The sequence below is a fragment of the Oryx dammah genome, unplaced genomic scaffold (assembly GCF_014754425.2).
Source record: "Oryx dammah isolate SB20612 unplaced genomic scaffold, SCBI_Odam_1.1 HiC_scaffold_26, whole genome shotgun sequence".
Taxonomy (NCBI): Eukaryota; Metazoa; Chordata; class Mammalia; order Artiodactyla; family Bovidae; genus Oryx; species Oryx dammah.
Genome location: NW_024070210.1, coordinates 40,457,427 through 40,483,758, shown reverse-complemented (window position 1 = coordinate 40,483,758; position 26,332 = coordinate 40,457,427). Strand labels below are relative to the sequence as shown.

At 41.0% G+C, this 26,332-nt stretch overlaps 1 protein-coding gene across 1 annotated transcript in view; it reads right to left on the bottom strand.

Moving 5' to 3' along the window:
- Positions 1-25,541, bottom strand: part of SLC24A5 (solute carrier family 24 member 5) — a 43,000-nt gene extending 17,459 nt beyond the window's left edge. The window contains exons 1-4 of the mRNA XM_040227600.1: positions 25,528-25,541; positions 19,857-19,959; positions 3,639-3,789; positions 2,534-2,713 (exon numbers count right to left, since the gene is read on the bottom strand). Of these exons, the coding sequence (XP_040083534.1) occupies positions 2,534-2,713; positions 3,639-3,789; positions 19,857-19,959; positions 25,528-25,541 (448 nt within the window). The remainder of the gene's footprint in view (positions 1-2,533; positions 2,714-3,638; positions 3,790-19,856; positions 19,960-25,527) is intronic.
- Between the last annotated feature and the right edge of the window lie 791 nt (positions 25,542-26,332).

Below are 26,332 nucleotides of genomic sequence, written 5' to 3'. Positions count from 1 at the left end.
TGAAAAGTGTGGTATTGGCACAAACATTAATAGATCATTAGAGTATAGAGTTGAAGGTATAGAAAATGGATCAACTTTTGGTAAAATAGTAATGTATCTTATAACAAAACAAATTCTTAGTGGAAAAAAATAAAAATATTCAACATAAATAAATAAATGTTAAGAAAAGAAAAAACTGTCAGTAGAGAGAAGATGAAATTTTTTCCGACCTAGGAATAAAAGGTATTTCTAGGTATAAAACCAAAAAAGAATCATAAAGGAAAATATTTATAAATTTACCTATGTACACTTCAATGCAATAAACATACAAAATACAAAACCAAACAAACCATAAAAAGCATATGATAGGAAAATTATGTTAGAAGTTTATATTAGAAAAAATCTTGGAAATCAATAAGTAAAAGACAAATACTCCCCTAATTAGAACATGGGGGAAAAAAACCCCACAAGAACAAAACCACAAATTTCAGTACCTATATAAAATGTTTAACATCACAATAATGCAAATTTTATAAAATAAACTTCTATTTTAAAGCAATTAACAAAGACATTTAAAATTATATTATTCATGGTTTTCGGGAATGGAAGCTACCACACATTGTGGAGGTTTTTGTTGGCACACCTTTTGTAAAATGTTTTTGGCAATGTATAAAATAAAGCTTAAAATATACATAGCTCTGCGTCTTTGTTAGGAAATGGTCAACGAAGTTTGCAAAGATTTGATACAAGTATGAGCATTATGCAGGACAAAAAATTTAAAAATCAAATGTCTAATATACTTTGGCCACCTCATGCGAAGAGTTGACTCTTTGGAGAAGACTCTGATGCTGGGAGGGATGGGGGGCAGGAGGAGAGGGGGACGACAGAGGATGAGATGGCTGGATGGCATCACTGACTTGATGGACATGAATCTGAGTGAACTCTGGGAGTTGGTGATGAACAGGGAGGCCTGGCATGCTGCGATTCATGGGGTCGCAAAGAGTCGGACACGACTGAGCGACTGAACTGAACTGAATAAAATTAATAATTTAAATTTCTACTGAGTGCTCATTCTGTATAAAAACCAGTGTTAGGTGCTAAAATCATTTACAGAAGCAGGAAGTACTGTGCTACCATTAAAAATTGTGTTTTTGAAGGCTATTTAATAATATGGGGAAATGTTCACAATAAAATAGTATCTTAGGAAAAAGAAGCAGTCTCAGACTGTATGTGTAGCAATATCTAAAAGACTAAAAGGAAATATATCAGATGACAACTGTGGGGATCTCTGGGTGATAGTAATGTAGGAAAGTCTATGCTTTTTCTATTTTTCTTGCATTTCATCAATCTAAGTAAAATATTATGTTAATTTCTATTAAAGAAATGTCCATGTCAAATATAATATCAAAGTAAAAATGTGTATATAAATTAATAATTATAATAAACTTACACTGACCTGTTCTATAAATATTTTGAATTAGAGAAATAAGTGTTGAGTGAAAACACTGTTGCCACATCCTGTTTTAAGTCCTAAGGATATTGCTATACTGCACTAACAAGAGAGAAAAGAGAAAAAATAACTTGCATTTCCGCAGGGGTGGGGATGGGGCCATGGGAAAAAGGGAAAAAGGAGAGTTTACATTCATGCTCTTTCCCTCTGTGAAGAAATGCTAGCAGTGTGTGTGTCTGGCAGTGGGGAAGGGGCGTGCTATTTCTGTGCAGTCCTGGGAGTATGCAGTGGGAAATCTAATCCTGAATTTCGACCTTCTCTGAAGTGAGCATGCGCAACCAGTTAAACTAATTAAACAGGAGATAGAGCCTGGAAATGCAGGCACTTTTGCTTAGTCATCATAATACATCACTGGTATCCTGATTTTAGGGACCAGTGCACCCATGTAAGGTCTATGCTCAGAATGCTGAGTGATACACATGATTGAAGAGACAGAACTCAAGGGCTTGGCAGGTCTTATTTCCCAGAAACCAATAACTGAGCTTAATTTTTAATTACCTAATAATCCCTGAGGTCACTTTACATAAGATGCAGGACTTATTTATATATTTGTTGGTTCATTAACATGAATTAGTTTCCTTTCCCTCCTTATAGGAGACTGGTAAAGGAAGAGGTAGGAGGGTGGTCCTTAAAGGCATTTGTTTATCATCTACCATTTCTAAAAAGTTATAGAGATTTCAGAGTGAAAAATTTTAAAAAAAATTGAAGTATTCGATGGCAAGTATTAGGAGCGCCAAATGCATGTGTATAAAATTCAAAACAGTTTACTAACAAATAGCTAGACAATACAGTAGACAAACTGGCAGTTTTTGGACGTAGTCGGTAGGATAGTTGCTTTATACCCATTAAAGATGCCCTGCTGTACATGAGCTACCAAGAAAAACCACAGTCAGGCCATTCCTCACGGATGCCACAACACAGACGTTAGTGTCCTGCAGCCAGGTAAGATGGACAGGATTGTTACTGAGCTTCTCCAAACACAGGCATATATGTGTGTGGCATCACTATTCTGGGAAGTTATAGCGGAGATTTCCAGCAACTTACATTCACTGATGATTTCCAAGGACGGTAGGAAGTACTCATCGCAGACAAATGACACAGCCATGAACATGTAAAGGATAATTAGGAAGTAGATTATGATGCCTCCATCTGCACGTTCCTGTTTCGTGAAAAACCCCTCAGGAAACTCCGATGATGGGGATATAACACACTGGGTGCTATTTCCTGGTAAGGAAAAGGAGGTGAAAATCTGAAGGATATTGGAGTCACGCATTCCAAGCCCACAAAGAGAAATTCCTTAAGAAAATAGTAAGTGTGGGGTTTCTGGGTGGAATTTTAAGAACTCTGGTAAAAATGTATAAATCTCTTTTGACTATGATATAATTATAGATCCTTAAAAATATTAGTCTTTGGGACCCAAAAGAGGTGTTTTAATAAAATAAAGATAGTGGATGAATTTAAAAGAAGAAATAATGAAATCAGTTTTCCTTGTCTGTGTCAACTCTAAAAGGGAATTCTGAACCCCTTTTCCTCTTAAATTAGAAACTATATATCTAAAGATAAAAATTTCTAATATCCGTGCAATATCATTTTCCCATTTCAGAGCCCAAATTGTCCACAAATCTCAAGGCCCACAGAGAATCATTCATTGTTGCAGACAGAATTTCTAGGATGAAAGATTCCTTTTTCTGTGATGAAGTCTCCAGCAATAAAATCTGAAGACTCTTCTGTTTCATGGTATCTGTGGGTTATTTCAGAGCCATTTTCAAGAACCTACCTGAAGGACTGAAAGTATTTGATATCCTACCAAATGCTAAAATAATTAAATGCTCAGTCGTGTCTGACTCTTTGTGACTGCATGGACTATAGCCCGCCAGGCTCTTCTGTCCAAGGAATTTTTCAGGCAAGAATATTGGAGCGGGTTGACATTTCCTACTCCAGGGGATCTTTCCGATCCAGGGATCAAATCAAATTCGCGTCTCTGGATTCTTTACCACTGCACCACCTGGGAAGCCCCACCAAATGCTAAAAATCCGAGCAAATACAGCGGCAAGCATAAGCAAAAGTGAGTCAAGTAAGAATTCCCCTCTCTTTGTTTATTTGTATGTGGCGGTAGCAGCAGGGGTGGCTGAGCCCAGTGTCCACCTACCTGTAGCCCTTGGGAGACGCTGGGCCAGGGAGGCCCCTGGGGGAGGCAAGTGTGCAGTAGCCCAGAGAAGGCCGAGGAGCAGGGCGCGTCTTGCCCACCATGGGCCCCCTTTGATCTGCATTCCAGTAGCAATCTTTCTGCAGTGTGCAGCCTTGGGAAGGGAGAAAAGGAGGATTAAGCTGGATCATGTGAGGAGTCTCCTTCCTGCCCCACGCCCTGCCCAGGGCACATCTCAGCAAGGCCAGTCAGTGCTTGAGGGAGGGTGACTGGAGTCAGTTAAGCTACTCTGATCAGCAGCCGTAAGCCTCAGAGAGGCTGGAAGAGGTGGAGAGGAGGGGGACAGTCCCCTGGCCCATGGTCCCTGAGGGCAGATTGAGGCAGCTCGTTCTTTGTGGACTGATTTTATTGTTTTCATAGTGGCTTTGCTTTTTTTTTTTTAATTGAGGATAATTGCTTTATAGTATTGTGCTGGTTTCTGCCATACATCAAGGCAAATCAGTCATAATTCTATATATATATCCCTTCCCCGTTGAGCCTCCCTCCCGACTTCCATCCCACCCTCTAGGTCATCACAGAGCTCCAGGCTGGGCTCCCTGTGTTGTACAGCAGCTTCCCACTAGCTATCTGTTTTGCATGTGATAGTGTATGTAGGGCAATGCCACTTCTTCAATGTGCCCCACCCTCTCCTTCCTGCTGTGTTCACAAGTCTGCTCTAGTCTGCGTCTCCACTCCTGCTGTGGGCTTTCTCCAGATTCTAAGAACCTGAGTTTACAAGTGCTTCCACCTCTCTCTCCAGCCCTTCTAGAAGTTTTGGAGCTGGTGTCTATGTGTTCTTTGGCTAAGTTTATACCCTTTTATACTGCTGTTTTGGGGCCTCTCATTCTCTCTCCAGTTAGAGCTCCATGCAGGGAGGTCATGAAGGAGGCTCCAACAATAATCTCCTGGAGAAAGGATGGTGACTTAAACCAGAGCAACAACAGTGAGGGAGCAGAGAAGCGGGCCGCTTCCAGAACTAGCCAGAGCCGTAGTGGATGAAGACCATTTGGTCATCGATTAGCTCTGCTCTCTGCCAGAGGTTTGAAAATGCAAACTGGACACGCCAGTGAGTGTTCAAATATAAACTACTATCCTCCCTGCTTAAGCATTTACTGAGCTTGCTGGAATGTTAAGAACTTCTGGCAGTGTGGTAACATGTAGCAAACAGCACAGGCTCTGGAGCCAGACCTCTTGGTTTGAATCCTAGCATTGCTACTTACTAGCTATAAGACCTTGGGCAAGCTATTTAACCTCTCTCCTCTTCTGCTCCATTCTCTGTAAAACAGGAAGGTTATAGTACCCTCTATTTGGGTTGTGTGCAGATTACATAAATGAATGCACGTAATCTGCTTAAAACAGCCTCTGCCCCTTGGTCAGTTTTACCTAGCTATCTATTATCTATCATGTTCAGTTCAGTTGTCACTCAGTCGTGTCAGACTCTTTGCAACCCATGGACTGCAGCACGCAGCTTCCCTTCCTTCACCAACTCCTGGAGCTTGCTCAAACTCATGTCCATTGAGTCGGTGGTGCCATCCAACCATCTCGTCCTTTGTCATCCCCTTCTCCTCCTGCCTTCACTGTTTCCCAGCATCAAGGTCTTTCCCAATGAATCAGTTCTTTGCATCAGGTGTATTATTATTGCTATTTTATTACTTTTGATTAAGATAGAAGCTTGGCCATAAGGGTATTTTTTAGTTTTGCAACTCCTGTGGTTCCTTTGCTTTGCAGAAAAGAGCATAAAAAGTGTTCTATTTGCTTAGTTTTAAATTTAGAAACTGGGTTTTTCTGGTGGAAAGGAGTAAGTTGCTTCTGATGTTTGTGATCTTGATTTGGTGAAAATTCTCAAACACCCCCTTTGTTTTGCTGGGAATTGTTACCCATTATAAACCTCTCAGAAACCATCATTTCCAGGAACTGACTACCCAGATGTGTGGTGTGGTTGTGAAGCTGGGATAATGAGTCACCAAAGTGTAGCCCAGGAACAGAGCAGATTCCCAGCAAGCAGAGTTCTGGCTGCTGATACCTGCAGGAGGTGGCACCCTGGACCACTGGCCTGTGGTCTCAATGCCAGCAGTGCTAACCCCCTGGGAAGAGACCACTTAACTTTGTGTGTGTTGAAGTGTCTCATGAACCTTTCCTCTCTGAAATGCAGTGGTTTAACTAATTAATAAAACTAAACATTATAAACAGACAAAACAGGAAAATGCAAGCCCAGGGTGAATACTTATACAATGTATATTGTTAATCCAGGAAACAGAGCAAATATCTGAAGATAAAAGCCAATGACTATGAAACAATTCCAGTGGAATCTTGTGCAGAGTAGGTACTTAATAAACACTTGTTGGTTGATTAGATTGTAATAAGTCTTGAAAACATATTCCCAGAACACACATATACTTGTTCTGAACAAAGTATCTGATAAAGGATAGTTTTACCAAGAAAAGAGAATTTAGGAGGCTAATTAGATTTACTTCATACATTTATTCTTCATTTTGCAAAAGAATGTTTAAAAGCTTTCTATTGTAAAATAAAACATATAAGAAGCCACATAAAATAAATGTAGAGTTTATTATTATATTGTTATTGTTATTTTATTTTTATAAGATGGACTCCCTCATAAACTCCTCAGGTCAAGAAATAGTTTACCAGACACCCCAGCAATCCTTTCATGTGCTTCAGTCCCAACTTATCCTTTTCCCTGGGAGTAACCAGGCTCCTGACTTATATAGTAGTCACCTCCTTGTGGGTGTATTTTTGATAGTTTATCACCCATCCCTAATTGGGTGCATTCTTAGGATACTGCAGCTCAGCCTTGAAAGAAGGCTCTTAAGTCTCCTTTAGTTTACAGGTTTCCTCTCTTTTCTTCTTCTCATTATGGGTTATCTGTTAGAAAGCCCCCAGGCATTTGGTCTGTAGAGTTTCTCACAGACCAGATTTTATCGGTTGGGTCCTATGGTATAGCTCAACAGATGCGTCCGTTTTCTATATTTTTGTTGATTGACAGCTGGATGCAGAACTTGATTAGACTCAGTTCTGCCCCTTTGGCAAGACTAACTGTTTGCTCAGAATCTGCTCTGCTACTGGGCTACGCTTTGGCATCACTAAGGTGGTGGTGAGGTCTTTCCTTATAAAGCACACAACGTCTGCTTCTCTCTTGTGGTAATGTTATTAATCACAGCCCTTCATGCTCATTACCTAAATCCGTTCATTCTTTTGCAATCCATTCACTTGCAAAAGAAAGACATTCTACTTCTATAATTTCTTCTTCATTTATTACTTGGAATGTTTTACAGTGAGATAATTTCTATCATCCACTGGGTAGGTTCCCAGGGGTATATAGAAAAGACAATATATGTGCTTGACTCTTCTGTATTTATCACTTCTCAGGATGACTGGCTCTCTGTTTTCCTCCCAAATAACCAACTATTTAAACAATTATTATGAATTAATGTACTTAAATATTTTGATGGGTTCCAATTATAGTTATCATTTCTGAAGTTCAAATTGTCTCATCTTTAGGCAGAAGGAGCCTCTTCAGTATGACTTCTGAGAGCCTTAATAGTTTCTGATAGCTTTCTTACTGCCTAATGTTTAAAAAAAAAATAAAGATGTGCTAGGCTTGTCTTTTACCTCAAACCAGCCATTGTCCCAAATGTCTCTCTGTTTTTTCAAATGTTAAGTACATCAAGACCACGATCTAAGAATCTGGGTTGCCAGGGATGTTCATCCTTTCTCTCTCTCTCTCACACACACATACGCACACACACCTCTTAATACATTGCCTCATGAGTTCATACCGATAGTTCTCATTCAAGGTTCTCATGTACTAAGGGGGAGGGGCAGTAGAAAATCCAGTGCTTCATAATTACTCATTTGCTGATCCTATTTATGAACCTCAAAATAGTGATATTGATATTACCACCACATATATAGTTACTGAGAAGAGTTTTAAAATGGAGTATATGCCCTTTCCATTCTCTTTCTATGCTATGATCTATAGTCTATATTCATTGCCTGAGCATAAAGTCATTAAATATATTCTTTTTCCCTTTAACCCTCGTCTAATCTTGGTACTACAAACAAATACATTTTCAACCCTTGCCACCATTCTTAGGTTGATATTTCTCTAGATACTCTGATGCTCAAATCTTATATTCTAGTAGATTCTTTGGAAGGGCTCATGGGAACTATATTCCTTGAGTTCTTTCATGTTGATGGGATTATTAAAGTTTGAACTGTGTCCTGTACTCACAGTGAAAATTAAAATAAATAAAAAAATAAAGAAGCCCAGAACAAGCAGTCTATTGAAACAACCAACTAAGCTACCCTGGTAAAATCAGTGCAGAGGTAGTCATTGAGTCGATGACTAGTAGTCATTTTTTTCTTCTGAGGAATAAAACTGTCAGAATTACTTTCAGCTCTTCCTTGCTCACTGACCAGCTTCAGTTTCACAGTCTTCTCACAGACACCTGGACCTCTGCTGAGTTAGCACCTGCTATGTTTGGAATCAAAGGTGATAGTAAAGTTATGTTTACTAAGCATGAGGCATATTCATGTGTATTATTCAGTGTAATTCTCCCTCTAACCCTAAAGGGCAGAGGAGTAGTTTTTACTTGTTGCTCAGTAGAAGTATCTGTGGCTTTTAAAATTGCTGATGACTTGGCACTTACTCAGACCAATTGAATCAAAATCTAAGGGGTGGCTTAGGCATGGATATTTTGTTAAAATTTCCCAGGTGATTCTAGGGGTGTTGAGAACTACTGGGATGGATATTTCTACCCTTGCTTTATAGATGGTAGATTGAGTCAATTGCCTAAGATCTAAGGTTATATAGTTCCCAACTAAGTGTCAGAGCCAGGATGCAGGCAAAGGTCTATTTAATGTCAAAGTCCAAGAATGTCCTCACCTGCTAAGTTGAGCCAACTCTTTAGAGTGTAAGTTTCATGAGGGCAAAACCATGCCTATCTAGTTTCCTCCAGCATTTCCAGTGTTCAACACAGTGCTGGGCATGTGGTAGACATTTATTAAATATTGTTGAATGGATGAGTGAATGAAATAAAATAGGGAATTCCCCAAAGACTTTTCCTTCACAACACCCACAGGATAAGAATCCACAGTATCTTCTGTAAGTTGACCCTTCGTGCCATCCAGTTCCCCAAGCATCTGTCAATCAGCTCTCCAGCTCCACCTGCTGCTACTTCAAACACCATGTTGGGCTTTCCAACTTCCTTTTGGAGGAAATACAGGATATCTACAATGAGGAACCCTGTGATATCGGTCATTTGATAAGAGATTTTGACTTTTCTTCATGAGAAAGAGAGCTAGTAATGTTGTCTTTAATTATCTGCACCCAACCCTGAAGTGGAGGCTTTTGTAGGCATCCCAACTACTGTGAAGAAAGAGGAAGGGAAAAGAAACAGACGGCTAACACTGGTCCTGTGCTCTGACTTCAGCTTGTCATTATCACCTTTTTATTCTTTAACTTTCTGTTATAATATATAATATACCTATACAACTAATATACAAAAAGAGGGCACATGCTTTGCCATTGTTTTTTCGCTATTTAAACACAGAGTCAAGCCAGATGGGGGCCTCTTAACAAGATGAGTGATTGATGGTCACCATGTTAAGAACAATCTGCAAGGGTGGAGATTCAGCAAGCATTGACTGCAGGTGCATCCTCATAGAGAGCCCTCTGAATCTCAGCTGCTGCTGCCCCATGACTGGCTTTCCCTCAGGCTGCTTTCCTAGGAAGTAGCCTAGGAATCCTCATGACAAGGAGCTTTCAGCTCAGTCTACCAAGCGCCTTCATTTTTTTGTCTCTAATCAACAAAGAAGTTGCTAGCTGGGACCATAGACATGGCCGTGAGTGAGCAACAATCTGCTCAGTGTGGTTCACATATTCCCTTTTTTACATGCCAACTTTCTCACACCCTCATCCTTTGTGAGTTTATCAGCAAAAGTCGGGATCATGCACCGGCTGTGAGTATGACTGAGCATTTCCAATTTCTAACCCAGTTCAGATTGGTCTCATTCACTGCTGTATGGGTCCTACTCAGTGAAAAGTGTTTAAAACATTTTCAGTTCCTAGAAGGGCCTCACAGTCTTCTCAAAATTTGTATTTTTTTCCCCCTGGAGGGTATATTCCAATTCTCTGAATATGCTGATCCTGTTTTACAGATCAAATATTGTTTAAAATAAAAAAACACTTTAGAGTGAATATAATTTTAAAATTAGCTAAACCTGGGTTACAGCTGCCTCCTTCATTCTTTCTGAAACTCAATAAATGGGGGTAATACCACATGCTTTTTAGGCTGTGAGATTACAAACCTAGAGCATGAATATTCATCCCCTTCTCCTCTGGAATATAACTCCATGAGAGCACATTTTATGTCACTAGAACTTGGCAGAGTGTTTAGTTCTCAGTGAAATTGAATGCATTGAGCAGGCCATGAGTTGGGGGAAAATGAATAGATAAAGGATTTTCATTAGCTATATTTATAAAAAAATGTTTGCTTTTTAGCCTGTATTTTGGTACTTGTTACACTTTCTTCATTTGTGCTAGCCTTACTCTGTCTTCCTTCACCAGGTTTAAATATAAAATGTTTCAGAACTTGGTGGTTTAATGAGTGATCTGTAAAAAGGCTTGATCCAGCCTATTTTTTTTTTCACTTTCTCCTCCAGCTCTATTTCACTGAGGCGTTCTGAGCGGGTGGCAAGTGTGAAAAGTGGAGGGTAGGGGGCCCTGACTCATACGTGCTGGAGTGGGGAGATTTATTTTCTTCACTTTAATATAATAAACCCCCTCAGGGTCTGAGTTAGCATCATCATTTCTCCTTAGTCTGCTCTGTGAAGGCTGTCATCCCCACATGAAGAGATTGATGCCTCCTTCACTCTAAATAATAGGGATGAAGGCATCAGGGATTCTTCAAATTTTGCTGGGCTTAGAGTTTCTTTCCTAGGCTAGGAACTCAAGAGCCCTGGTGTTCATGAGGACTGAATGTATTACCCTGGTTTTGAAGAAGGGAAGCCAGTAAGCACTTTATAATTCTTTCCATACTGGGATAGGTTACACACATCATGTCGTGTGTTTGAAGTCCTTCCTTAGCAAGTAGAGTTGGAGGTGGTCATAGCTCTGCTGCTATTGTTGTTGGGAGTATGGAGCTAGAGGGGAAGCAGGGGAGTTGACCAAGAGGGCTAACCACAGTAATACGAGTAGCTTGTACTCCATGCCTATGAAGGCCAGGGCTGTTGTTGGTACTATGACCGTGGCCACTCTTTGTGAATCGATCTGTAGGCATGGTTGGCACAAGTCTCTGTGAAAAGGTTCCTTGCTTTCCAGGCTGCGAGTCTTCTTAGCCTGCTGCATCTTTGGCTGGATATTCCCAAAGAACTAGAGCTACACTACTTTTTTCTAGACCCTAAGGACACGCATATTTCACTGCTTGCTTTCTCTTCCTCTTTTCCCTCTTCTTCCCCAAACTGAAAGTTCTCTGAAGGAGACATGGATATGTACCTCACAGATACCCCTTGAAGGACTTGCTGTCCCAGCATGGGGGTTGCTGTCAGCAGATGGCCTCCAGTTTAGCCCTGTCATGGACTGCCTGAGCTGAAGAGCCTCTTTACATAAAACCACACCATCCTCAGGGCAGCCCACATCTAGGTAAGGCAGAGACGTATAAGGCCAGTCATTTCAGTGCCATGAAGACAACTCTGATGGGCAGTGTGGTTTCAGAGCTCCCCACTGATTGGACCAGGGCTTCATTGGACCTGCCTTGAAGTTCAGCTTCTTTAACTTCCAAATCCTGCTTCCTCCCTTTCCTCTCACCCCAGCTCCATCTAAATGACAGTCTCAAAGAACCCTACCTGTGACAGGCCCTAGCCTACTTTGTAGCTTAGTTTATGCTCAGAACTCCAAACTTTACCCTTGATATTTGAACAGTGAGTTTTAGATCTGAGAAAATGCTCTTTTCCTTCAACAAACCTTGGCTTTCAAAATTGTTGCCTATAGATGGAAATACAGATTGAATTTGAAGCTCACAGTTAAGGAATAACTCCTTTGTTCTTTAGTGTGTCTATCGTTTTCTTGAAGCAATGAATGCCACTGATTCCTTGGGCAGGTTTCTGGAAATTTTCTAAAGCATGTGCTGCATGCAGCCCATTTTCCTTCCAACTGAATCTCAGTGAAAGATACTGCCTGGTTGTCATCCATGATTCCTACCTCTCCCCTCCTCTACCGTCTCTATCAATCACCGAGTCCAAATAACTTTTTTTACTGAACATCTCTTGGGTCCACAGTTCAGTTCAGTCGCTCAGTTGTGTCTGACTCTTTGCGACCCCATGAATCGCAGCATGCCAGGCCTCCCTGTTCATCACCATCTCCTGGAGTTCGCTCAGACTCATGTCCATTGAGTCCGTGATGCCATCCAGCCATCTCATCCTCGGTCGTCCCTTTCTCCTCCTGCCCCCAATCCCTCCCAGCATCAGAGTCTTTTCCAATGAGCCAACTCTTCACATGAGGTGGCCAAAGTACTGGAGTTTCAGGTTTAGCATCATTCCTTCCAAAGAAATCCCAGGGTTGATCTCCTTCAGAATGGATTGGTTGGATCTCCTTGCAGTCCAAGGGACTCTCAAGAGTCTTCTCCAACACCACAGTTCAAAAGCATCAATTCTTCAGCGCTCAGCCTTCTTCACAGTCCAGCTCTCACATCCATACATGACCACAGGAAAAACCATAGCCTTGACTAAACTCTTCTCCGTATCCATGCTACCATTGTCTGTTGCCTAGATTTCTATGGGAGCCTCCTGACAAGGATGTCATCTCAATCCCCACTCCCGCTGTCCTTCCAATACCTGTGTCAGGGAGGCAGTAGAAGATAGTACACGCTTCCTAGGTGGTGCTGGTGGTAAAGAACCCACCTGCCAATGCAGGAGACATAAGAGATGTGGGTTCAATCCCTGGGTAGGGAAGATCCCCTGGAGAAAGAAATGGCAGCTCACTCCAGTATTCCTGCCTGGAGAATCCCACTGGACAGAGGAGCCGGGCTGTACAGTCCATAGTGTCAAAAAGAATATGATACAACTGAAGCGACTTAGCACATATGCCCACAGCTCAGAGGTGCAGCCAGGTAGAGGAGAAGGAGCCACCAGTGAATCTCAGAAAGAGGGTCACTGAGGCAGGAGGAAAACCAAAGGAATGTGATAGTGCCAGAGCAGAAGATGGGAAGCTGGCACTCAGGACTGGTTAGGGTTAGGGTGAAATACGTAACAGTCCATAATATTTGGCAGCACAGAGATCATGGGTGATTTTCAAGAGAGAAGTTTCAGTGGAGTCCAGTGGTAGAAGTTAAGTTAGAATAAACGAGGAAGAGGAAAAAAGTAGAGGGTTTTTGATTGTTTCATGTATGTGAAAGGGAAATTGAGCAACTGGAGGAGAATATTGGGTGAGGGATTTGGGGTTTTGTTTGAATGTCATGGGATATTCTATAGCAGGTTTTTGCATTGATTTGGATGATCCAAAAACAAGCATGACTTGCAAATGCTGAAGAGAGAAGGGAATCCCTGAGAAAGTTCTGGGGGTCAGGGTTTCAGAGCTCCAGAGGGTAGGTGGACTTTTGCTGGAGAAACTCTGCTTCTTCCCATGAAACAGAAGGAATGGAGAAGATGGATATAGAAGATGGATATAGAGTCACAGATTAGGTGGGGAAGAGGATATAAACATTCTTTTCTGATGGTTTCTGTTTTTAAATCATAAATAACATTTTAAAAATCATGTTTAATTCATTTTTGAGGAAGGTTTGAAAAGAGAAACTGTAGAAGATATGAAATAATCATCTTGATATTGGAAAAGCTAATTTACTAGGTAAATGTAAGAGCAGTGTTGAGTGTTTTCTTCAGGTTTTTGATCATGAATTTAAAGCAAAACTGGTTACCTCTATTCTGTGTGTATGCATTCATCCTCCAGTAATATTCTATTTTTAAAATGCAGGTGTGGGGAAACTGGACTCCACTAGGTGTGTTTTATTCCAAGCAAGTGTTGATAGACAAGAGAGGTGTAAAGGAGGAGAGGAAATTTTCAAAGAAGTGATTATAAATTATGGATTATGTGATCTAAATGAATTAGAAAGAAAATTGAAAGAGGGAACTGATTGGAGGGTAATGAGAACATGGCTGATGGTTTACGGATATTGGTGAGGTGAAAAAATCATGAGCATGAACTGGAGTTGAGGATGGAGGGGTGTGAGTTCAAGGTTGGTGGGGAGATTAAGTGGGGAGGAGGCTATGTAAATTCTTAGCTGATGGATTTCTTTTTAATCATAAAGAACATTTAAAAAATCATGTTTAATTCATCTTATATTTGGAGATTTGCAGATTTGGAAATGGCGCTGATTGCAGTAATAACCAGTTAGTGTGTGATAATAAGACTAGACAAGCAAGTGGAGATGAGAAATTCAAGGAACTGAAAGTCCAGTTGGGTGTCCTCTCATCTTGCACACATCTTGGCGTTTTGTAATTGTTAGCCTATCTTTCCAACAATGTGTTATTTAGGACAGGATCACATTTGTCACTGCTTCCTCCCTAATGCCCAGAATGGTACCTGACCCATAAAATACTCAATAAACATTTACAGAATGAACAAATAAGTCTATTCTTTTAAAAATTCTGAAAGTTATTCCTGAATTGAGAGCTGCGTCCTGGGACACCACTGTCTTCACTCCTTGTGGACCACTTCTTATGGGCGGCCTTGTGGGTAATAACATTTACTGCTGCTGTGGATGCTGTGAGAAGCACTCTTTGTAATTCTCTGTGGTATTTAGTGTAGGGGGTTGCTGAGGAAGTAATTTACTCCCTTACACAATATTCCTTCCATTAGGACCCACAAGGGAAACTTTTCTAGGATTTCATTGCTAGGAAGACCTGTGACTCTCCTGAGTGAACTGACAATTTGTGAGTCTCATAAGTGAATGTGTTTTCCTCTTTGCTTTGTCTATTACAGCCAGATTTGTGGTGGAGGCTGAGGCTCAGCTTCAGCAATTATGCAGAAAAATATGATATCCATTTCTTATGAATTATTTTATCCTTTGCTTTATCTGATTATCTTTTCCTGATTTCCTCATCTTGGTGATTTCTTCTCATGTTTCTTTTTCTATTCTAGAATCTTTCTTGAATATTTAATATTAAAATATGTCTCCCCAAGGTTCAGCTGGGTGAAATTTTCTCCTGACCACTTCAATTGGTGCAAATTCCTGGTGATCCTGGGGAAAGCAAGCCTGTTATAAACCTTAATAGTGAAGATTAAGATTAGGTCCATTTATAAATAGTACATGTTTCTGAGGATTTATTGAGTTAATTAGTGTTGAGAATTTCTATAATATATAATATTCAAAGTGTCATCTATCTTAGACAATACCAGGTACAAAATTGTTTATAAAAAGAAAACATATTTCTGAAGATTTATCAATTAAATTTAATTTATCAATTAAAACCTCTGGAATTCCAGCTCCCCACATCAGGCTTTGCTGCTCCCTGAGGCTCAGCGGCCCCCTGCTCTGACCATGGCCATTTGGAGAGGCTCCAGTTCCTATCTGAGCCTTTATTAACTTAATTAAGGCACTTTATGAATTTTTGAAATATATTTGCTTAATCAAATAATTTAAGAAATGTAAGATGAGCTAAATCATGTCTAAAGACTCTGGGAGCCTCATAAAAAATGCAAATATGGTAGTAAAGTGGAGATCAAGATGACAAATATGGACAGAGACTCCGAGGGATGATAAGAATGAATGGGAATGAGAAGATGAGTGAAACTCTACAGGACTAACCACAAGGGAACACTCAATGTAGAGATCTACATGCTATAAAGAAAATGAAAGGCAAAAAAAGAGGAAGCGTGTTATAGCTATGAGCTTTGCAGTACACCATAGTGGACAGTCATTAAATACATTACGTACACTAAATACTGTCACTGTGGGAAACTATTCCAGAACACTCGTTGATGCCTACTGTAATTTTATAAGAGCTGCTTTCCTCAGATGGAAGTGCGAAGTTAGCAGGACAGAGAATGAGCACAACTCGGCATGGGTGCTCTCACAGTGGGGCGGAAACCAGGCCACTGCGTGCATTGACTGAGGGTAACTGAACGTCCTCTCAGGTTTGATCACTAGTCTCAGTAAGTATTGTGCATAAGAAGAGTGAGATTGTTGAATGAGATTGTTCAAAGTGTTTGCTGTGAAATACATGAATAAGCAAATAAAATGCATTAAAAATTTATTAACAATTGTAAAAATATTTGAGAACAATATAAGTTATGTTGGTATAGCTAGTTTTACATATTTTTGTAAACTACCTAAAATCCTTTTATGGGAGAAGCTGAGTTATTCATTAAACATAAAATAGGACTATACCAAGTCATAGTTCTACTATTGAATTGAAAAAATGACTCTAGGGATGGAATGTGTATTATTAGAATTATTAGAACTACTAGTTACCACACACGATGCGCATTGCTGTTGTTTAAGTCACTAAGTCATGTCTGACTCTTGCGACCCCAGGGACTATAGCCCACCAGGCGCCTCTGTCCATGGGATTTCCCAGGCAAGAATACTGGAGTGAGCTGCAATTTCCTTCTTCAAAGCATCTTCTTGACCACCTCTGGAATTCCAGCTCCCCACATCAGGCTTTGCTGCTCCCTGAGCCTCAGTGGCCCCCTGCTCTGACCATGGCCATTTGGAGAGGCTCCAGTTTCATAGTGAAAAGAGAAACAGGTATTTGCTTAAAGTCAGTTTGAAAAACAACAAGGTATCTGTTTTGCTGTGTGAAAATCAGCTGAAGGGGAGTGTCTTGAGAATCATGTGTGCTGAGTTAGCACTTCTAAAGTGTTACCTGGAGAATGTGCACCCACAGAATGTTCACACAGCTTGAGGGAAATTCACATTGGGCCCTTGCCTGAGTCCTGTAAGATAAAGTTGATAGTAGAAACACGTTTCTGTTTCCCTGTTTAGCCTCCTCTCATTTGTTTTCTCTGTCCTGCTATAGTAGCTTCTGGAACAATGTACAAAGACTATGTCCCTCTTACACTCAGCAGACCACTTTGCTCAACTAGAATTGCTGCAATCTTCCCTCTCTCCCTGGAGCCCTCCCTGTAGATGGCAGATAGTCCCTGGCTGGTCCCATGGTGTTGTGTGTATGGGCTGGGTTTAATCCCTCTCTTTCTCACTCCAGGAATGAGCATTAGTAGTAGGTTCTTGTTCTTAAGAAGGAAGGAAGAGCATGCTATTGAGAGCAGACTGGGTCTGGGATAATTCCCAGAAGAAACCCTGGCGCCTTGAGGTACAAAGTAGTAGTCTTCTACTTGACACAGATTTGAGCAGATCGCTGAATTTTGGGAGGTGTCAGAGACTGATTTAGAAGAACTGTAACCTGTGAGCTCATTTGCAGCTTATTATCAAGTGCTTATAAAAAGTACCTTTAGGGGACATACCTAGTGGTCCAGTAGTTAAGGCTTCACCTTCCAGTGCAGGGGGTGCAGGTTTGATCACTGGTCTGGGAGTTAAGATCCCACATGCCTTGCAGCCAAAAAAACAAAACATAAAACAGAAGCAATACTGTAACAAATTCAATAAAAGACTTTAAAAAGTAGTCCATATTAAAAAAAAAAAGAAACTTTTTTTTTAAAGAAAAGCACTTTGAATATGCACATCACAGTTCTTTTTAAATAAAAGATATTAATTTAATTTTAATTTGATAGTATGATATTTCACATCACAGTTCTTAACCCAAGAAATACAGAGAGTACATGGTCTCATGGGAGAGACAGACATTAAGAAGATCATTGCTCTCAGGGTTATAAGTGGTGTAAAGTAGGCAAAACAGGGTGATGGTGAAATACAAATGGTAACTGGAGGGATTCCAAAAGAGCTTCAAAGAGATGGTGTTATTGGGGGTGGGCCTTGAAGGAAAAGAAGAATTTGCCATGAGAGAAAGAAAAGAAGGGTAATATTCCAAGGTAGAGGAATTCTATGTCCAAAGACATGGAATCCGGAAGTAGCCTGGCTTCCTCAGGAAATAGCACACAGGCAGGAGGGAGCTGCTCCTGTAGGGAATTGGGGAAGCCGTGCCACACAAGGTGCCTTTGGTTCCCAGCCAGGGGCCCGGGGCCTTTTTCTCTCCCTCTGTGGAATGGAACCATAGATTTTGGAACAGGAGGATGTCTTAGAAAACATCTGGCTGATAAAGAACCTGAGAGCCACATGGTGAATAGATTAAACTACATATTTAAAAATAGAGCATGATTTAAGAGTTACTGCCAAATGAGAATCTCCTGCAGATTTTTGTCTTGCTTGAACACATATATATTATCAACATAACTATTTTGTTTCTTAGGTGTGCTTGTTTGCAAATGATGGACAGTGTGTTGTTAGGGCTTCGTGTTCTTATAGACCCAAGAAGTTGGGTCTGTCAGTGTGTTTACTGTGAAGAATTAAGATTAATGCGTTGGACACTCACTCACACCATGCAGGTGGGAGTATACATTGGAACAGTTCTTCTGAAGGGCAGTTTGGCAATGTACGTCAAAACAGCATTTGAAATATGAACAGCATTGACCTCAAATTCCTTTTTAAAGAATTTGTTCAAAGGGACTGGCCAGAAATGCATCTAGACTATATTCGTTCATTGTAGGATTGTTTATAATGTCAAAAAACTGGAGATAACATACATTTTCTAATAAAATAATTATGGTACAGTGGAGTATTCTGTCAATAATAAAATGATTAAGTAGAAAATTTTGAAATATGAAAATTTTATATGAAAGTATATTCCTAAATGAAAAAACAGGTTACAGAATGGCATGTATAATGACCCTAATTCTGTAAGAGTTAGATATTTTTACAAGATTAGGTTTATTTCCTTTTACAAAAATTAGTCTACTTATGTGTACGTATGAAAAAAATCTGGAAAAATTTATACCAAGATGTTAATAGCAGTTATTACTGGGTGGTAGGATAGTAGGCAATTTTTAATTTCTACTATTGTCTTATCCATATAATTTCTAGGATTTTGGTTTATCAATAAACAAGCATCACTTGATTACTTGTGTAATTAAAGAGTTATACATCATTTCCCCATGTGAGTGCAGACTGATTATTTCCCTGTTTGTTGTTGTTGTTTAGTTGCTAAGTCGTGTCTAACTCTTTTGCAACCCATGGACTATGGCCTGCCAGGCTTCTCTGTCCATGGGATTTTCTAGGCAAGTATACAGGAGTGGGTTGCCATTTCCTTCTTTAATTTACCTGTTTACTACACCTATTTAAGATATTTTGATTGTTTCTTCTGCAACTGTTTGCCAAATGATTGGGGAAAATGAAGAAGTTTGGGGATAATATATAATGGCTGGAAAACTTCTGTCTTTTGTAGGTTGTGTCTGTGATGGGAAAGATAGGCTAGGTTTATCACTACTCCATTTTGGAAAGCACAAATCTTTAGGTTAAGCATGGCTGGCTGCCTTCCAGAATTTCCATTTCCTTAGTGACTGAATGGCGTAATAAATTGGATAAAAGCATCTGCTATTTTTCAGATCATCTATGCTGTGCAAATGTCTCACCGGACACGGGGATCCCCCTTCAAAAACTCTGATTTTTCATATTCTGCACATAGAGATGGAACTAATCTGGGGTTGAGCCAGTCCTCTTAGGGGGTGTTTCATACTTGGTTTGTCCACTTAATTTGGACGCGGGTGTTCAAGTGGGCGTCACCCACATCTAGAATCTGCTTCTAACACTTTTAGAAAGGATTCTGTACCTTGGGTTTTATGAAGATGGTTAATCTATTGTGAAGAATGAACTAAAACACCATTCATTGTTCTTACAGATAGACTTCAAGCTGTAAAGGAAAGATACACAGCAGGTTTTGCCCTTTTCTTCTCTCCTTCCTCCCTAAGGAACTTGAAGATAACTTTTTACTAGACTAGTTTTGGTCCAAACTGGTTTCTTTTCTGCCTGTTTCATGTTGCTCTTATCTGAAAAGCTCCCATCTGCCCTGGGGTATCTACATCTTGCTCTTGTCTTTATTATAGTCTTTATTTATGGCAGAATGAAGGAATGACCTATCAATTGGTGTGAGTTTTTCCATTTTTTTCTCCTTCCCTGTTTCAGGTGGGAAGCAAGGTTGTTCTTATTTCTTTACCTTGGAAACTTCTGCAGGGAAGAGAGAAGAAATGTCAGAGGACAAGAGCTCTTCTAACACGTTTGAAGATCTTGAGCTTTTCACAGTGATGGCGTTGGGTGTTCTGGGGAAGACAGATGCAGAGGGAGCGTCTTTAAGCACAAGGTGGAGCAGGAAAATCCAGATATTAAGAAGATCTGGAGAATGGCCAGTCTGGAGAGTAGTTGGGACCCATGCCCTGCTCCTAGCAGAGCTCTAGGAGGGCAAGCTTTCTGAGGTACCATAGGAGATTTACCACATTGTGTGTGTGCTCAGTTATGTCCAGCTCTTTGCAACCTCATAGACCACAGCCCGGCAGGCTCCTCTGTCCATGGAATTTTCCAGGCAAGAATACTAGAGCAGGTTGTCATTTCCACCACCGGGGGATCTTCCCAACCAAGGGATCAAATCTATGTCTCTGTGTCCCCTGTGATGGTAGGAGGATTCTTTACCTCTGTGACACCTGGGAAGCCACTATGGGGAAAGAGGCTGGAAAGAAGTCTGAGAGACACTGCTTCTCTGGCTCTGAATGACATGCACTTTGAGGTACACTTAAGCTGATGAGAAGAACATGCTGTTTCTGGCTCTGGTGTCACTGGCTCTGAGTCCATCAGATGTACTTTTTTAAAAGGCCTTGGTTTCCCTTCGATATCCCTCCAACATGTTGCCTATGGTTCATAGAGATTTCTGAGGGTTTTTTGGCTCTAAGAAGAGATGGACCAGACCACTGCATTCCCTTTGTGAGGATTCATAGTTTGGGGGCCAGAAGCTGAATATTTAAGGGCTGTGGTTAGTAATAAGGTTTGCACTCCTTTGTGTGAAAAAGTCACTTCCAGGTTGGAGCTAAGAATAGATAACCCATTTTCATAACTGCATGAGATTTCCTATTTCACGTTATTGAACATCAGCCCTCCCTTCTGTAGCAGCTCCAGCTGTAATCGTTTCTCTATGCTTAGGAGCAGGTAATCCATTTTTAGTTGCGCTATTAAAAACTATGCTATTGATTATTTCTTGGTTTGTGTCATGGTTTCAGAGGCTGTGATGATATAAAGTCACTGTATGTTTGGATCTCTAATCATCGTTGCTCATGCGTCAAATGGGGCTGTCGATGCAGACTGGAGCAATAAGGATGACACAACATGAAAATGAACATGGATGACAAGCTGCAGATGAGAAATAGAGGCAGCAGCACTGACCTCAGGTCTCTGAGAGCTCAGCGGGAAAGTTAGAGCATAGTCACCAGGACCTATAATACACGAATAACATAAAATAAGGCAGGAATTAACAAGGGCCAGAATCGAGTTACAAGGCATTATGCACACTTAGAGAAGGGAGCGTTTATACCTGGATGAAGTATTTTAGTCTTGAATGATGTATAGGATTTGTGTATGCAGAAGGGGAAGAGTAACTCATATGTCTATTTTTTGGTGAAGTATTGCAACTAAAGCCTGAGGATCTGGTTCTTAAGGTAAGTTACAGGCTACACAATCCATCATGCGCCACGCTTTCCTACCATATCTAAAGCCTAAGTTTGGAGTGGATTGGAAGAAGGTAAAAATCATGTTTCATTTCCTTTTAGGAGAATTTAACTCAACTTTCTGTTTTTAAAAAATTTTTAATTAGAGGATAATTGTTTTACAGTGTTGTATTGGCTTCTGCCATACAATAATGTGAATCAGCTTTAAATATACATATATCCCCTCCTTGCTGAGGCTCTCTCCCACCCCACCCGCCATCGCACCCCCCTAGGTCATCACAGAGCACCCGGCTGATCTTCCTAAGCTATATAGCAACTTCCCACTAGCTATCTATTTTACACAAGGTAATGTATATATTTCAATGCTACTCTGTCAATTTGCCCCACCCTATCCTTCTCCTACTGGGTCCACAAGTCCGTGCTCTATGTCTGTATCTCTATTCCTGCCCTGCAAATAGGTTCATTAGGACCATCTTTCTAGATTCCATATATCTTTCTGTCATTCCTCTTAATTGAAGATTTCACTGAGCCAATGATGTAAGTTCAAGCATTGTCCAGAGATGAGGGATGGCTGGGGATGAGGGAGGGTTTTGTGGCCTCCCTTATCTTCCACTGGTCCTTGATATTCTGCCTGTGCTTAAGAGCAGTTATCAAAGCAGAGTAGAGGAAAGGATAGAAAAGAGTTCACATTTCCAGGTTGTTCAGTTATAAATTTCTGGATACCAAACATGGGAAACACCCAAGGTAGAATTGATCCTGTGAAACGTGGGGGGCAGTGATCAACAGAAATGCATTCTCCGTGCACTGATCGGATCATCAGTGAGGCCAAGGTGAAAAGGAAAGCACCTGGATAGGAAAGTCTCCAGACATGATAGTACCAAGTCTGGTTGTTGTTACTATAATCTCAATATACTTATAAGAGCTAATATTTACTGAGTACTTACTTGCTGCCAAGTTCCTGACATGCATTATCTTTCTTACTGCACATAACTATCCCATAAGAGAGACACAACTGTTCTCTTTAACAAATGAAGAAACTCAGGCAGAAAAGTTAAAGACAATTGGCCAAGGTGATTAGCTAGGAGTTAGTGGAGCATTTCAGTCTGGCTCTTGAGCCTCAACATGTAATTCTTAGCCAGACTAACTGTCTGGTTTCAAGAGAGCAGAAGGGAGTATGTATAGGGGATTTCTGCTGGTGCTCCCAGTGTCCTGGTTGGGGGAGGGGGGGTGGGTAATGGAGGCATTGCTGAGTTTACTTGCATCATCAGGGATAATTTAATGGGCTTCTCTGGTGGCTCAGATGGTAAAGAATCTGCCTGCAATGCAGGAGACCTGGGTTTGATCCCTGGGTAGGGAAGATTTCCCTGGAGAAGGGAATAGCTACCCACTCCAGTATTCTTGACTGGAGAATTCCATGGGCAGAGGAGCCTGGCAGGCTACAGTCCATAGGGTCACAAAGAGTCGGGCACGACTGAGCAACAAACACACTTTCATTAAAACAAGACAATGCTGTGCTCACAGAATTCATGTCTCACATTTCCTCAGATGTTTTCTCTTTTATCCTCTGCCATCAATAGAGTTGTGACTATATGGTGGCATTTGTGAGAAGCATCAATAATGAATTAAAATAGCTTTTTGATGGAAAAATCTATTGATAACCTATAAAAGAGTAACACTCTTAACAATTCATTTGCAGTTGATTGAAGAGAGCAAATGAAACAAAATTTGTAGCATATTAGATTTTGCTGGTTTAGTTTCTGAAAAATAAATAAGCCAATAAACTCTTCTACTGAAGATTGCTGGCTGTGTATGTTGAGTTACAGGACTGTAATATTTATTCACCAATCAGGAAACATGAGTTTGCATTCCTAAATATTCCTTTGCTTCTCAGACGCACATTTGTGTAATTCTTTGGCTTCCTGTAGGAGAAGTGATGTTGAACCTATCTCTTATGTTCAATTGCTGTTTACAAGTTCACAGCCAATTCTTGACTCTACCTCCAATACTAGAAAAGAAGAAACATTTCTAAGAAAACCTTCAGGTTTTCATTTCCAACAAAGCTGTGGCACAAACACACTGGAATTAATTGGATATTTAAGGTTATGCCTTCCTAGAGTTGGCATGCACTATTTTCTAGGACCCTGGTGCATTGGGTCTGTTAAGAGCACATAGAACCTTAAAAAAATGTTTTGGCAAAAAGGTAATGCATGCACACAAGACAAACTACAAAAGGTGTTTATCATGTAATTTGAAAACTAAGGATGTCCCCAACTCCATTCCATGGCCATAAAAATTACTGGTTTCCTTTCTTGTATCACATGACATCTTGACTCAGATAATTTAATATGACAGTAGTCTGATTTGATTGACTGAAAAACAATTAAACTTCTATCTTTAAAGAAATTACTAAAGAATAGTCATGTACAATGCATCGTGGCACTCCTCACTTCCTTCCTTATAACCAGTTCTTTCTTTACCACAACTCTGCTGCTCACCCCACTAAGGGTGATACAAGGAAGAAGAGAACATAAGAGAGATTGGATTGTGGGGCTCAGGTAAAGGCAAGGACGGAGGGGTATCAAGTCTAGATAAGATGAGAGATGGAGTGAGAGCTCAGACTGTGTGTTGTGTAATTAATTTTTTAAATCCAACTTTTAAAACTCTAATTTGCTGGTTCATAATGTGTTTTATGTTAAGTAAAGCTTTAGTGACAGCCTTTAGTTGAGCTTGAAACCTGATTAGGACATTTGGTTGTTTAGGTCACATGACAGGCTTCGTGATGAAGCTCTGATGGTGAGTAGGCATGGAAGGTGATATATGCATCCAAACCTCGATGGCCAGTGGGCTTGGGCTGCACCCTCAGTTTAAGCAGAGTGAATGTGGGGGATGCGGGGGTGGGGAGAGAGGAGGCTGATGTCAGATAAGTTCTTGGAATTCTCCAAAGGTCTTCCATGCCCACAGGCTAGGCATATTTTTGCAAAACTTGCTCTTATCGTCCCACCAAAACCAAAAACAAAATAACAGTTTACCATGGCTTCTAGTTCTGATTCATTGCAATGTAGTGCGCTGGAGATTTGGAATTCTCCAGGCAAGATCAATGAAGTGGGTTGCTATTCCTTTCTCCAGGGGATCTTACCAACCCAGGGATTGAACCCATATCTCCCCCACATTGCAGGCAGATTCTTTACTGTCTGAGCCACCAGGGAAACCCAGTGGATATATAATTGCATTTTCCAGCAGGACAAGAGGAAGGTGGAGGTAAAGGTAGGGGACTAACATGAGCCAGGGCGTGGAAGAGTGGCACCCTCTGTGTTTGAGAGATGGGCAGTGGAGGGGGTGGTAGAGTGCGGGTGAGGAGCGCAGAAAGACACATTTCTCTAGAAGAAGCTTGGGCTGTACTGGGCACAACACTGTATGGCCTTGGGCCATTTGAATCCATAGATCAGGAGTTCAGAATGACCTCCTTGGTTACAATGTGGAGGGTGAAGTGGAGAGGGAGATCAAAATTTTTAGTTTGTACCATGCATACTGACTAGCAGTCCTAAATGCTACTGCACCAAGAATACAGGAATATTCGTAAAGCAAATCATCCTCCGTCAACTTTCACCAGAGACAAGAGAAATGTGAATGCCAATTGTCTTCTTACATGTCAGGCTTCTTGAGAAGTGAATTCAGATATCTGGCTCACTCTTTGAACACTAGCTGGCTGCATTACCATCTGTTTGGAGGTTAGAACTCAGATACTTTGGGCTTCTCCATCTTGCCTCGGTTGTTTATGTTTTTTGGATTGCTGACTTAAGAATTTAGTTAATCTCTGTGACTGGGCAGGTCAAAACTGTCAGTTTATAGGTAGGTGCACCATGTCCCAAGCAGGCTGAAAACATGCTTGTACAATAATATTGGCACAGCAGAAATGACAAGGGCCAAGGTGCAATTTCTAATGTTGGAGCTAACTCACTCCTTCAGAGGTCTTCGCTGATGGCTCAGCAGTAAAGAATCTGCCTGCAATGCAGGAGTTGTGGGTTTGATCCCTGGGTCAGGAAGATCCCCTGGAGGAGGGCATGCAACCCACTCCAGTATTCTTGCCCAGAGAATCCCATGGACAGAGGAACCTACAGTCCATAGGGTCACAAAGAGTTGGGCACTATTGAAGGGACTGAAGATGTACACACACACCCATTCAGAGCCATGTTCGTGTGATCAGCAACCCCCCAGCAGGACATGTGAGGACAGTGCACCATGAACCTGGCTGACTGGTTCCTTTATGGTGAGTACAGGTGAGTGAGAGTGATGAAGACAAATGCTATGAGAAAATGCTGTAGAAGAGTTTCAAGCAGTGCAACACAAATAAAACATGATGAAAGTGAAAGATGCTCAGTCGTGTCTGACTCTTTGTGACCCCATGGAATTCTCCAGGCCAGAATACTGGAATAGGTAGCCTTTCCCTTCTCCAGCAGATCTTCCCAACTGAGGGACCGAACCCAGGTTGCCCGAATTACAGGGGGATTCTTTACCAGCTGAGCCATGATGAGTGAGAAACTATAAGCGCAGAGCAAGCTGGCTCTCGGCACTCAGTATGGGCCATTGAGCTGACCAGGAACATCTACTGATGTCCTACTGTGTTCTTTGTACACAAGACCAGGATGGGGAGGGTAAGATGTGCTTTCTCCTTGCAAGCATCTCTCCATCTTAGTGGGAAACAGACTAGGTGGTGGATACATGAGATGATTTCTTCCTCAGAGCCTCCGGAATTGTGAGAAAATAAATTTATGTTGTTTTAAGCCACCTATGTGCATACTCAGTCACTTCAGTCATGTTTGATTCTTTGCGACTCTATGGACTGTAGCCCACCAGGCTGTTCTGTCTTAGGGATTATTCAGGCAAGAATATTGGAGTGGGTTGCCATTTCCCACTCCAGAGGATCTTTCCAATCCAGGGACTGAACCTGTGTCTCCTGTGTCTCCTGCACTGGCAGGTGGAT